At 39.3% G+C, this 13,669-nt stretch overlaps 1 protein-coding gene across 4 annotated transcripts in view; it reads left to right on the top strand.

Annotated features, from left to right (window-relative positions):
* The window catches only part of UROC1 (urocanate hydratase 1), a 39,240-nt gene that overhangs the window by 746 nt on the left and 24,825 nt on the right, over positions 1 to 13,669 (top strand). The window contains exons 1-8 of one of the 4 annotated variants that reach the window (XM_083796184.1): positions 2,074 to 2,383; positions 5,263 to 5,353; positions 6,295 to 6,425; positions 7,491 to 7,584; positions 8,623 to 8,682; positions 11,248 to 11,376; positions 12,047 to 12,108; positions 13,167 to 13,233. In XM_083796184.1, coding sequence (XP_083652310.1) covers positions 2,331 to 2,383; positions 5,263 to 5,353; positions 6,295 to 6,425; positions 7,491 to 7,584; positions 8,623 to 8,682; positions 11,248 to 11,376; positions 12,047 to 12,108; positions 13,167 to 13,233 — 687 coding nt within the window. In that variant the 5' untranslated portion in view covers positions 2,074 to 2,330. Of the gene's footprint in view, positions 1 to 2,073; positions 2,384 to 5,262; positions 5,354 to 6,294; positions 6,426 to 7,490; positions 7,585 to 8,622; positions 8,683 to 11,247; positions 11,377 to 12,046; positions 12,109 to 13,166; positions 13,234 to 13,669 lie in introns of those variants that run through there. The other 3 variants (XM_083796182.1, XM_083796185.1, XM_083796183.1) reach the window with 3 other exon arrangements.

Raw genomic sequence — 13,669 nt, 5'->3', positions numbered from 1 at the left:
AGTTTAACCAGCAGTCTGAAGCATCCTGGCATTTAGACAAGCTTGTAAGGGATTGAGTTAATTATTTGTCCTTAGTTGTGTAATTCTTTTTCTGCCTCTTTTTGTTTAAATAGCCTGTGTACACTCTAAAGTAATCGTTGAATTATTTCATGTTAGAGACAATAATAAAAAAAAAAAAACCAGCAGCAGAAATTAATGTTCAAGGGGTGGACATCCTTAGGAATTTTGTGCAGGACGTGATAAGGTTGGTTTCTTAGTTTGAAAGCCTTTGCTTCATCACATGTAACTCTTACAATGTGACTTTCTGGTCAGAATGCAGAAGTTCATTCCCCACTAGCAAGTTACATGCAACTTCCTTGCCCTCGTGGGAGTTCCTCACTGGCATCAGCACGGAAATTCTTTCAAAGTCCACTTCCACAAGCAGAGGAGAGCTCAGCCAAGGGGTAGAAGGAGGAACAGCTGTGAGATATCCAAAGAGGATTTACTTCAATGTCAGGAGCATTCATGGCACAGGCATCCTGTCTATGCCTGGGACAGCTCAGACAGATGGAAATGTGGCTACTGAGTGTGCGGAAGGAAGCTGTGGTGGTAGTTGTGGAGATAAAGGAGCAGGGAGTGAGCTTCACTGCATGGTAGAACATTGCCAACCATCTCCACTTTATTCCTTTCCCCAGGAGAAGTTTGCTTTATCATGAGAAGTCCACGCTGCAGGAGAGAAGATGGTATCTCACAAAACAATGCCAAACCTTACTCTTTACCTGGGGAAAGATTGGTAATGACAAAGCCCTCACTCCCTATACAGAAACTGGAATTGTTTCCTGCCTCGTTTAAGTGTTCAAGGAGACAGCAGTAGACTGCTTTTCTGGTCCGTCTACTGTCTAACATCCTACCCTCATCTCTCCTTCTTATCTACCACATGTGATAAAAGGTCATGCTGACTGGGTCTTTTATTAGCCTGTTAAAAATTTAAAAGCTTCCTTTCTGATTTATTTTACTCTTAATCCTCCACCTTAAACTCTTAACAGGGTTAGAGGCTCAGATGGTATTTATTTTATATCTGAAAGGCCGAATCTCTTTTTTAAGAGGTGTTTCATGCTGAGAAAAGGTTGTCTGTCTACAAGGTGGTTCTTAAGTCTTGAGACAGGCTTCCAGATTTTGTTGGCAGTGTGTAATGCTGAGCATATTGTGTGGCTTGTCATTATGTATGACACCGCGTTCATTTTCTAATTGAAGTGTTCATGGGAAGCTTTGACAGCAGTGAAGTTAATAATGCTCTGCTAATTTTCTCACAGTAAGGATCTGTCCCTCTCTTCATATGCTTTCATTCTGACGTTTCCCTTTTTTACAGTAATAATCTGTAGTAGTGCCATTTTTTTTTAATCTTTTTTGAGGCTTCCTTTTGTGGCTATAACAGAAATCCTATAGGCAAGATTTATAAAGTTCTGCGTGTTTGGGGGCTTGCTCAAAGATATACAATTCCTCCTATCATATCAACTTTAATCTCTTTGGATAAATCAAGCTATTTCTCATAACTGATTTTTGTTTATATGTTTCCTGAGTCCTCTTCCTTCTGCATTCTTTGCCTGATGCCTGTAACATCCACATCCTCTCCCTTTCCCTCCACAGGAGGAAACTCTGGTTTTCTGTTTCTCAGCATCTGTATCTTCGTGTAAATATGCTGCAAAGCAGATACCCCTAAAATCTTATGTGTATTGCGTCCTTTGCAAAACAAGGAAATTGCATGCTTGATATTCATTGACCTTCCAGTAAATTCAGTGCCATTTGGGAAGAATGTACACTTTTTGGTGTTGCTTAGAATCAGAAAAAAAAATGACATATCTTTTACACGTAGCAGTTCCCTTAACTTTGAGCCAAATCACGTTACAGTTTCTTTCTACCCAGCACCATCACCTTCTAGCTGACTGTATTATCACCTGTGTTTCTGTCACAGGGCCCTGAGGGAATTAACCAGCCTTGATGGCTCTGACCAGCCTCACCTGAGAGCTCCACACACACACACCCTCTGCCCATAGGCTTAGGGGCTTCATTTAAGCTTAATCCTACTTATATTGGAGATTTGGCTTATGTTAGAGCTCTGGGGTGTGCCTGTGCCTAGCCAGGGGCCTAACTGATCTGGACCCCAACCTGTAGGATGACTTGACCTTGAGCCTGACTTGTCGTTATGGACCTTCCTGGTAATCTCTGAGCTGTATCTCCTTCTGGTAACCACCATCTGGTCCTGACCTGCATTCCTGATTTCACTGAGACCTGCACGTTACCATGACCTTGCCTGATGACCTAGACCCCTGTTTGAACCTCGCTGCCACCCCATGGCTGCCCTGCTTGCCTCCCTTGGGCATTATGGGCCTGGTTCTGGGCCACGGTGGGTGAGGTGCCTGTCCTGTTGGCTGTTTTACTCTTCTTGTCTCCCTGTCTCTCAGGAAGCATCTGGTCTTTGCTGCTTTGTGACATCCTGATATAAAAAGCTGAAAACCAAAGCCTGTGAAGTTGCATGGTACCTGAAGTTCCTGCTGAATTTTCTGGAGAAGAAGCAAGACATTTGTCCTTAATGGCTGCTTTACATGCCTAGAAATTAGGCTGCTTTTGAATGTTTGTATATGGATTGGAAAGGCTAGCCTGTTGTCTTCTGTTTTGGAAAGTCTGGATGATAGAGATCTTGGCATACTTTCCCAGCCAATGGGACATTTATAGCAACTGCTACTCAGAAATTGCCATGCTTACTTCCTAACAGCTGATCTGAGCTGGGGCCTATGAGTGAGAATACATGCAATCACAATCTTGCTTTTGCAATTGTTTAGACAATAATACCACAAATGATTCTAGACCTGGATGTCATCACATAGAAGATTGGGAGGCAAGCAACATCTCCAGTGAGAAAGAGCAGAACTGAGAATGTTTCTCATTTCTTCTCTTCATTCTTCCCTTTCTCCTCAGTAAATGGGGCAAATGCAAATCCTAATTTTTTTTTCCTTACGATCCTTAAATTGGAAGTCCTGATCAAGATGTTAGAAAAGGAGACTGAATGCCATTCTCAGAGAGGCACTGGCTCTTCAACGAACACCAATGGACCAATAAGCTGGCATACTTGGTTTCTCAAGAGAATCCCATATCAAAAAATCATACAGATAATCAATTGGAGCAGGATTTCATAGGTTCTTTTGAGTATTTAGCTGACGTTAAGAGTCACTGAATCTTGACTAAATGGCAGCAAGATCTTGGTTTGCTGTGTAAATGCCAATCAAAAAAGGACCCTCTATTAATGACTAGAGCTTATGAACAAAAATTAAATGTTAGCTCTGCCGGGTAGATCTAAGAGCAAGATTCTCCATCAAATGTTTGCATTGCACTGAGCTGAACTGAATCAGTAACTCAAAAAATTCACAGTAGGTTTTTAAAAGCAATGTATCAGTTTCAGAAGTATAAGTGATTTTTTTAATATATTTTTCCAGATATAAGTGATCTCAAACATGTTTTTTCAGAGGTGCTGAGCAGATAAGTGCAGCTCATGCTGCTGTCTGAGGAAACTATGAACAGGAACACCTAAATATCAAATGCATGCTTTCTAACATCAGGGTGGAATGTGTCAGTTATGGGTAAAATTAATTTTACTTAAAGCTCAAAATAATATTTTTTATGGTGTTTTATTAAAACTTAAGGAATAATGGCCTTGTATGGAATTTCCATGAAAGCCTGATGATCAGTCTATTTAAATTTGTTCCTTAAATACCCTTCTCAGGTTATCCAGTTTATGACTCAATCATGAATATGCAAAATTCTCCCTGATGCACATGGCAATTGCTTTTTCATGAAGCAGTCAGGCTCCATCTAAGCAATTTTAAGGGACCCAGCACTGCTATTGAGAGACTGCTTCAGAATTCGTTATTTAAATTCCTTGAATTTCAAGACTACATTTCTTCACGGCTAATTTACAGCTATTTATTCTTCTCCCAGCATTTCCCTGAAGCTCCTTCCTGCTTTGACACTTATCCAGCAGTAAGACAGCAATCAAATGTCAGCTTTGTTCTGTTAAGATAAACAAGCCACAGTCTTAGTCTTCTTTTATAAGATCAGCTCTCTATTGTCTGTGCAACCCAGGAGCCCTTCTCACCCTTCATGTAACATTGAAGTTCATGTTTCATTAATGTTTGCATCATCAAAATTCAGGCTTCTGCTAACATGGAACACTAACAGTACGGGGGCTCAGTCGAAGTGAATTTATTTGAAAATCCAAACAGATTTTGCATTCTTATATTTGTAGAGCAAAGAAAAATATTTGCCCATCAGTTTCATTATAATACAAATAGTATATTGATCAAGATGATCCTTGCCAGAATGGAAGTAAAATACTTTCATCCTGATAGTTCTCTGTAGCCAGAATGCCAAATGCAGCAACTTTTTTTTTTTAAACTTCTGGGGGAAAAAAAAAGAATCAGTGTTTTCCTCTTGTAGAACTTGATTTTGTTGTTGCAAGGGGTACAGCTGATTTCATTCTCACTGTAGGAATTTCTTAGAGCTAGAGCCACTGTGATGGCTGCTTGCCTCTGAGATACTGACTTTGAAAATCCCCTCGTATTTTGTCACAGTGTGTATATAGCTGGGATTTTTGTGTTTAATAGCCTGCTTTTGAAAAAAAAAAAACCTGCTTATCTAGCTGGAGAATAAGGCAGTATATGAAGGTGGAATTTGTGTTTGCTTGTCTTAAGTGGGTTTTACCCCTTGTCATTCTCTGTGTAGAATAGCCAAGCCCATTTGCAGGCTTAGTGTTGCTGGTCTGAAAGGGTCTGACCTGTGTTCCTGTTCAGTAGCAAGTACACCAACAGGAATGTCTCTTAGTATGGATTGTTTGTAGATTCAGGGCATTGTACTTCGTCTGCTCTAAGGTATGTGAGACCAATGTGATGAAGAGACTGGAGAACTCTAGCCATAAGAGATAGAGTATACTCATGTTAAATGAGGAGGTCTGTCACTGAGCTGAGAAGACGGCTTTGTAGAGCTTTTCAGATTTCGTACTACCATGTTTTATCTTCCCAGAAGAATAAGGAGAGTAAAGTTACCTAGGCTGCATGGCTCTATGCGCCTTTGTTCTAGATACCTATTTTCTGTACTATGTGCAACCCCTTCACTTCTTCCAGTAAATACTTCCATAACTCTTTGATCTTCCAACAGCAGGTTTTACAAACGTGAATTATCCTTGCTATAGTCAGCAGTCTCCAAAACTGGGCTTTCCTGGTCGTTTTGTAGGCTGTTATCAGATCAGGAAGCAACTTTGATCCGTTCCTATCCTTTGCAAAACTCCTTAAAAATCATCCTAATGAAGATGTGGAAATTCCATGTGAGTTGTGAATCTCTTCAGTTAAGAGTCATTTGGAGAGTGTTTTCATTTATTGGGGAACTTATAAGAGCTTCTAGCATCTTTGCATGAAATTGGCTTTTTAAAGATTACAAAGTCTTTATTCTCTTTATGGTTTTAATCAAGTGGAACATGGAATACAGAGACATGACTTAACTAACAGACTGTTACTAAAGATGGTGATTTATTTATGATTTCTTTCATCCGAAAGGACACACTGTACTTTGCAAAATATGGGTAATGTCTTTGAAGGCCATAGGGACTATAAGCCACTTAGTATCATCTGCAGAATTTAATTCAATGCCTACTAATCACTTTAGCTAATTTAGAAGTGATATGCGTAGCTTCAATAAAATAATGTAAACCACCACCCTCTGCAATATATTAGTATGCTAAATGTAGTGAATCTTTAATAAAACTTAGGCCAAGAACATCTTCATCTGTTAAGTCTCATAATTCAAGGCTAAGGTTCCTTTCTTGAATACAAAGTATAGTAAGGTCTTCAGTGCCTCTAAGAGTTCAGGATCTCAGGATAAGGATTTCTGGACAATGTTTTTCTTGGTAGTTCAGTGCCCCCTAGCACTGTAGGAAGGGATTCATCTGTGTCAAGTGTCTGTAGGATTGAACGCCACATAACAAATCTTTGAGGTCTTTCCATAAAGGTTTGGGGGGTGGGAGGAAAGGGGAAAGTTATATATGTACAGCAAATGAATTTACAAGGAAAGACACAGATGGAAATATTTCAATGGGAAAGCAGGAATTGAAGCTCCCCTGGTGTGAGGTTGGCCTTTTAAATTAAATCATCTTTGTGAGAGCTGGGGCATGTTTCCAGCTGATAAGATTCAGGGCCACCCGCTTACCTCCACATCTCTTTTACCTCAATTATTTTGTCTTTTTTTTTTTTCTCTTTTTTTCCCTGGCAGCTTGCTTTGCGTAACGCCTTGCGTTATTTCCCACCTGAAATACAAAAGAAGTTGGTGCTGGAATTTGCTGAAGAACTCAGGCTCTATGGACATATCTACATGTACAGATTCTTTCCAGATATTGAGATGAGGTAAGAACTGAGGGGTTCACACTGCATTTGGCTACCATTTGCTTACCAGCTTTCACCTGTGGAACTGACTTTAAATAGTGACTGCACTGTGGATGGCATTGGGACCTGCTGTGAGAGGCTGGTTATTTTCCAGTCTTCCTGGGCTTAAAAGAGAGGCAGTGCATTTTTTTTTCCTTCCTTGGAACCTGTAGCTGACCCTGGTTTTTAATATGCTGTGCCTGTTGATCTTGGAGCATCGCTTCATTATAGGGCTGATGGGGCTAATGTTTGTGAAGCAGAACAGTTTTGGAGAGGGCTGCCAGGGGCTAGCTGCTTTTTTTAGACTGATTGATTCCTTTTTGCATCCAGCAGGGGTCTGGTTAATGTCTGTACATAAATCTGAATAAAGCAAGCAACTAGAAAGCACTCTAATTTCCACAGACATACATATTTCTATGCTGTCCATACTAGGCTGGGGTCAGCTCTTGCAGAAATCAGCTACGGGGACAACAACTGGAAGAGAGTCTGAAAGGTATTGCAGAGCTGGACTGCATATTTCTCCTAACTAGTTAAGTGTTTGAGAGCTTCTTTGGAACCAAATTTCAAGTTGGGCATTTTTTCTTAGATAGGATCTTAAATAACAAGGGCTGATGAGCCTGAAGACAATTTCTCCCATTGCTCTTTTCCTTGGTATTGCAGGACTGAGCTGCTTTACCTGGTAATTGGGTTACAGAGGCCAGTGCAAGTGTGACCCAAAAAATTCTCGTAGAAAAGCAATGTGAGCTTGTGGCTACCATATTTATAACCTGTTGTGATTAACTGATTCAGCAAATGATAAGCTGAATGTAATCTTTTTTTTTTCTTTGCTTAGTTCTGATAGAAGTTGAAACCTGGTTTTCCTGTTAATGTACATGTCATATCAGATCTGCACTTTCTCCTTCATTTTTTTAATCCCTTCTGAGTAAAAACCTTTAACTCAAAGGAATGTGTTGGCATGCAGGAATATTTCTGTGGTGTGTTTTGTTGTTGTTGTTACCCTTATGAGTCCCTTATGTGACTCCTGAAGTCTGATGAATACCATTTCAGAGCATACCCCATCAAAGACTATCCTTGCAAGACCAAGTCAGCTGCTGCCATTATGCTGATGATCATGAATAATCTGGATCCCTCAGTGGCTCAGGTAAGCTATGGTGATAATAAAGGAAGCTGGATGCATAGAACAGAAACAAATCTGCAAGTTCCTTCCTGCTCACATAAAAATTGGAGGATTTAAGCATATAGGTGAAATTAATCCTTGTGCAAATGATGTTCCTTCAATGGATTGAATAGGATTTCAGTTGTTGAGAAGCCTTTTGCTGATTCAGTGCCCCAAGTCCCTGTACATGTGGAGCTGGCTGCTGTGTTAGGCTAACCTTGCAATAGAGTAAAGGTGATTCTACCCCTTTTCCTGTGGTTGTTTTGGTACCTTGAGATTTGGGTCTTACTTGCTAAGTTCTTTAGTTTTGTGCTGTGCATTGTGCTTCATTCTGCACATGGGGTTCTGGTCCTATTTTAGACCTCTGAGGACTCCTGCAGCACTAACAAGGCTCACTCCATCTCCCGCTATATACAGGAGCTTGGTTGCTCTCTGTGAGATAGGCAGAGTTCAGCTCTTAGTACACTGCTTCTACAACATATGTTGAAAAATTAGTGTTGATATTTCCTGTAGCTTGGCAAGCTCAGCCCCCAAGGACACATTTACTAGAGGGTTACAGGACGAAGTCCCTCTTTACAAGCACTATCCAGTGTAATGCATCGGTTCTACAAATGGCAGGGGAGAGGCCGTTCAGCAATGCCCTGCTGGTCTTAGACTCTTCCAGCTGTAAAATCTAGTGGCAACCAAACTGTAAGCTCACTCAGGGTCAGTTTAAGGGAGTTTACTCGTGTGTATGTTTGTTGTAGAACCTGCAATCCAGGAATTACTTTCTAGCATTCTGTATCACCAAAATGTCATTGTAACAATAACAAATGCTTACTTTGAAAAAGAATTTTAATGATTTTTTTTTTGCTTAACCTATAACTTTTTGGATGGTATTCTCTGTTTTTAATAGTGTCGGTGCAATAAGGTGTAAGCTATAGAAAGAATTCATTATTGAGATTTTTAAAAAAATACCTTGGAGATAATGTGAAACATTTCAGAAAAATAATTGTGTTACTATTGTTAAATTGTCTTTCTCAGTTTCCCCAGGAGCTTGTCACTTATGGAGGAAATGGGCAGGTCTTCAGCAACTGGGCACAGGTAGGACACTGCTGGCTTTGCAGCTTCTTTCATGAAACCCATTTCAATGTCCCCCAGGCACATTCTGCTTAGGCAGAATTTGTGATAATTCTTGGCAGTCATTGTCTCACAGTACTCCAAAACATCCTGTCTGGATAGAGGAATGCCCAGTTATGAACTGCATAGATGGAGAGAGCTTTATTTAGTAAGGAGAGCACAGACAGCCCAATAAAAATACTGTATTTTAAACATATCAAGCTCTGTAAGATGATGTAAAAGTTCTCTGTCTTTCTCTGATGCATGTGTATGTGCCTGTACTTTGCACAGATAGTTTTAGAGGCAAAATAAATTCTAGGAAACAACATATAACTTCTGCTTGCCTGTTTGTGGTACTTTTGCACAATATATAGTGGAATAAAAAAAGAAAACAATATGGCTTTAAGAAAGTGTAGTCCTTAGCTTTTTCCAGTAAAATCAGATGAGCTGAAAATATTTACATGCTAGCTGGTCTGGTCATAGTGCACTTTATTTTCAGGCCTAACTCTGAACTTCTGATAGTAATGTCAGGTGGGTAAAGTCTTGTCTGAAATCTGAACTGGGATGTTTAAGGTATAATTGTCTATCCGAAAGTGGCACTAAATACACTTGCTTTAATCCAACAACCGCAAAATGCATGTGAAAAACATTTTGAGGTATTTGTGGCTTTACCTGAATCCGGCTTCATGTTTATTAAAAATTCCAAGCAAAACTAACCTGTAAATGACGTTCCTCACTAAGGAAAAAAGAAATGGATTCCTCACTGTAGCACAGAACTGAGAGACCTGGTCTCTCTTCTTTGTGGTTTTCATCTGTAGCTAAGAAAAAAAAACATGCTTCAGTTTCTGAATCTGGTAAATGGGAGTTTAATGGAAATCTTAGCTGTTGAGGTAAAACTGTTCTGACTTTTTTTACAATAAAGGTACTATGGCAATGCACACCATTTCTTTATTCCGTGTTAATTCATAAATGTCAGTCATGCCAGTTAACACGTTGCATGAATGTTTTACAGCATTTCTCACGTGTCCAGTGCCAGCAGTTCATATAGTGGCATTGCCTGGGCTGACACCCCAAAGGCAGATGTTGGGCTGCAAGATGAAGTAGAAGCACTGCCAAAGACAGAAATACTTTCTCTTCTCTTGTTCTCATCCAGGTTAGAGCTATGACCTGCAGTTGTTTCACAGCAGAGCAAACAAAACTTTTCTGTTTTTGCTTGCTTAGAGTAGCAATCACATGAATGATTCAATTATGATGGAACATTTTGCCCTCTGAGTCTTGAAAACAACATCCTTTTTGAAAATCTGTCATTGCAAAATTCCTAGGGAAAAGGCTGAGTTTGGTTTATATCATCCACACAGGCTGGTGCTTTCTTTTGAATGACTTTTAAAGAGAAAAACATGACCAGAAGTAAATTTCCCCTTACTAACTTGTCTGCAAGCTTGCAGGCTAGGAAATACAGACTCCATCTTCCTTTTCCTTCCTACTTACTAGTTGTATCTTTCAGTCAATGCAGAAAAATCTAAGTACCTCACAGCTTCTGGTTTTGTTACAAGCTTTTCCCAGCCTGCTAAAGTTTTCACAGCCTGTTACTTGTTCTGTACTGGAACAAGCTCAAAACTTTTCATGAAACAAACAAAATGAAAAAGCAAACAAAAAAACACAAGTAATTCTTTCCTGACCAACTTAACTTGCTAAACCCATCTTAGAAATTATCTGGGTTAGAAGGGACTAGCTTCAAATCTGTACCCCTTTAATATGGGTGAAAGGCAGCCACAGAAGTTAAATGTGTTAACAGCAGTTAACAGCTGCTCTTCTTGGACCTGGTTGTCTCATGCTAAAATTCCCATGGAATATAATGGGCTTTGTAGTAGATGATGACGGATGTGAGTTAAATTTATAAAAGTTTAGATGGTCAAGTCTACTTTTTGGCACAGATCAAAAGTAACTATTGAATTATGCAGTTAGATTTGAGATGCATTTATTTACAGATTCCGGGGTGTCTCAAGGGTTCTCTTCATTGTCCATAGTGAAAGCTATTTTTTGAGAAGTTATTTCATTAAGTGCATACTGTAATGATGATCTCTTGAAAAGATGACAAGCACCAGAAGATGTTGAATTAACCATATCAGGTTAGGATCAACGTTATACATGGGTGTTTTGATCTCTTTTTTAGTGAAAATTTCACAGCTTGCTTTTGGAAAGATTGCCAGAAAATTGCTAGGTCCAAATGGTTAACCTCAAGATAAAATTAGAATGGCTTTAAAAATGATGCACTGAAAAGCTAGCAAAGCATTTCTGGGGTTTGTACTGGAGAAATTACTCTGGAACTTATTCAGACCTTTGCTAGTTGATTTATGTTTCCTGCTGAGCGGTGTCTCTTAATGGACTTTATTAAAAGCAAGAATGTGTTGAGAGCTCTGGCTGTTATTCTGTACATGAATACACCTCATTATCTCTGTAGCTGCCTTCATACTCAGTTTAGCAGCTTCCTGAAGAAACATAATGCAAGATAGAAACAGATTCCCTCACTTTCCTTGCTTTCCCTTTCAGTTCTGGTTGGTAATGCAGTATTTGTCAGAGATGACTGAAGAGCAAACATTAGTAATGTACAGTGGACATCCTCTGGGACTCTTTCCCAGCCATCGATACGCTCCTCGGTTAATCATTACTAATGGCATGGTAGGTGTTAACATCTTGTTTTCTTTCCTCTTTTTCTCCTCTTCATGTCTCTGCTGAATTAGACATTATTTGTGCTACCTGAACTTACAATATAGCACACCAAAAATCTGGGGTCTAAATTCTGCAGCATTTATTCCAGTACAGTCACTCTCAACTCAAGTGGGCTGATCCGCAGTGATGGAGGGAACAATTCTTACCTTGTCAGAGGATTTATGTTCTGGCTCAGCCTGAGCTATACATGTTCTTGACCAAAACAATTAATCTAGGCTCATTTTGGAAGACATGAAAGCCCTCAACAGTCAAACAGATGACCTGCATCAAATGCTCAGATACCTGGACTGCTTTGCTCAGAAGGCAAGCTAGACAAATGGGCCTGCTGGTCCATTGCCTGTTGTCTTGACCTATTCAATATTCATCTCTCTGTAGGCTAGTTTTGTGGCTAGACAACTGTGTTCTTTAAGACTTGTATGAAAGTCATGCTGATGGAAAGACCAGACATCTTTTTTTTTTTGTATAATACTAGAATGCACGGAATAAAACCCCTGAATTACTACTCCTGTTTTTCGTCTTTTTTTGTGTGTGTTTGACCACAGAAAATTCAGGTGGTGAAAAAGATCTGCTTAAATCTTTAATTTGCTTATCTGGATTTTCTTTTTGATTGTTTTCCTAGGTTATTCCCAACTATTCTACCAGAGATGAATATGAGAAGATGTTTGCTTTGGGAGTAACAATGTAAGAAGATACTATTAAAATATATAAAACATTTATATAAAATTTAACTCAGACATTGAGCAGTGGCTCGTTAAACTTTCCAATGCATGTGGATTTCAACTGTACTGCATAAAGTCCTGATGCTGCAAAGCGTTAATGTACACTTAAGTGCAATTGCTTAGGAGTTTGAGTTATGTTCAGCCACATATATAAGGTTGTCATTGAGGTCTGCTAGGAATTAGTATTAGGTTTATGTGTAAGACTTGGCTGAATTACAGCCTGAAGCCATAATCATAACCTAATTATAGCCTGGGCTAGTTACACTTGGCAGTGGTTGTTTTGCAATCTTCGAAAAACCAATTAACCAAACAAAAAAAAACATAAGTTATGAAGTTTTCCTTTAATTCTACACTAAGAAAAAGCTTTGAAGTAGAAAGCTATTTTTTTTAATATACTTGACATGCTTATTTACCCTTTTTTTGAATGCTCATCTAGTTGATGAGCACAGGGTTGTTATTCTGCTGTGTACGATGGAGAGAATCAATTTAAGCTATGAGAGAGCTGGGTGTGTATAGACCAGAATGCTGGAGGAAAGGAAGGGAATGAGCAGAGTATGTTCACTGCCGCTTTCTCAGGGATTTTGTAGGAATGTGGACAATGATTTTAGGGTTACAACCTCAAAACCAATTGTGACTTAAAAGTGGGAGTGCCACTAAAATCCAGTGGTATAGGCCCAAATGGGAAAAGGAGTCTTTTTGTTTCTTAGTTGCTATGCTAATAGACAAAAATTAAATTTAAACTCAATTCTTTTGTTCTACACATTTTGGAACTCAGTAATTTAAAGAGTTAAATGATCTTCTGAAAGCCTGTTTGTGCATTGCAAATGAGGAAGGTCAATTAAGTTAGGAATTTAATAATGCCAGGTCTTTAACATCAAAAAGAAACACAGGAGAATGACTTGTTTCTTTCTTTGCTTTATTTGTTTTGTTTTTGTTATGCTAGAAATATATGTAGATGTATACAGCCCTCCTTCCAGCCTGAGTAACTTGTGGTATCATTGTTTTCATTGATATTGCCAGGTACGGCCAGATGACTGCAGGAAGCTACTGCTACATTGGACCTCAGGGAATAGTCCATGGGACTGTGGTAAGAAATTGAGGAAAGATTTATTTGTTGATAGCTGTTGGAGGAGGGCGTCCCCTGCAGTGCCTGGTGACTGGAGCGGCATGGACTGCTGTGAGAGGATGTTCTGATTACCAAAGAAATTCTCATTGCCTGCTCCTTAAAAAGTTGGTGTCATTCTACTCAGTCCATGACATCTTAAGCAGAAAGCAGACCTGAAGGAATCTATTATCAAGGTCTCAATCTGAGATCACATCTAGCTACAGTAAATGAAGTATGAATTGACCAAAAGGAACAGAATGTCAGTTGGACGTAGGAAATAAGTGCTTGTGAGTCCCTTTAACAGTCCTGCTTGCAAACAGCCATGTGTTATAGGTATCTGTGGAAATTAATTGGGGAAAATGTGTTTTTTTTTTCATTAAATTTTGGTGACTCTAGAAGAAATACCTCCTGATAATTT

The sequence above is a fragment of the Anser anser genome (assembly GCF_964211835.1).
Source record: "Anser anser genome assembly, chromosome: 12".
Taxonomy (NCBI): Eukaryota; Metazoa; Chordata; class Aves; order Anseriformes; family Anatidae; genus Anser; species Anser anser.
The sequence above is the reverse complement of the archived record's forward strand: the minus strand, read 5'-3'. Positions and strand labels throughout refer to the sequence as shown.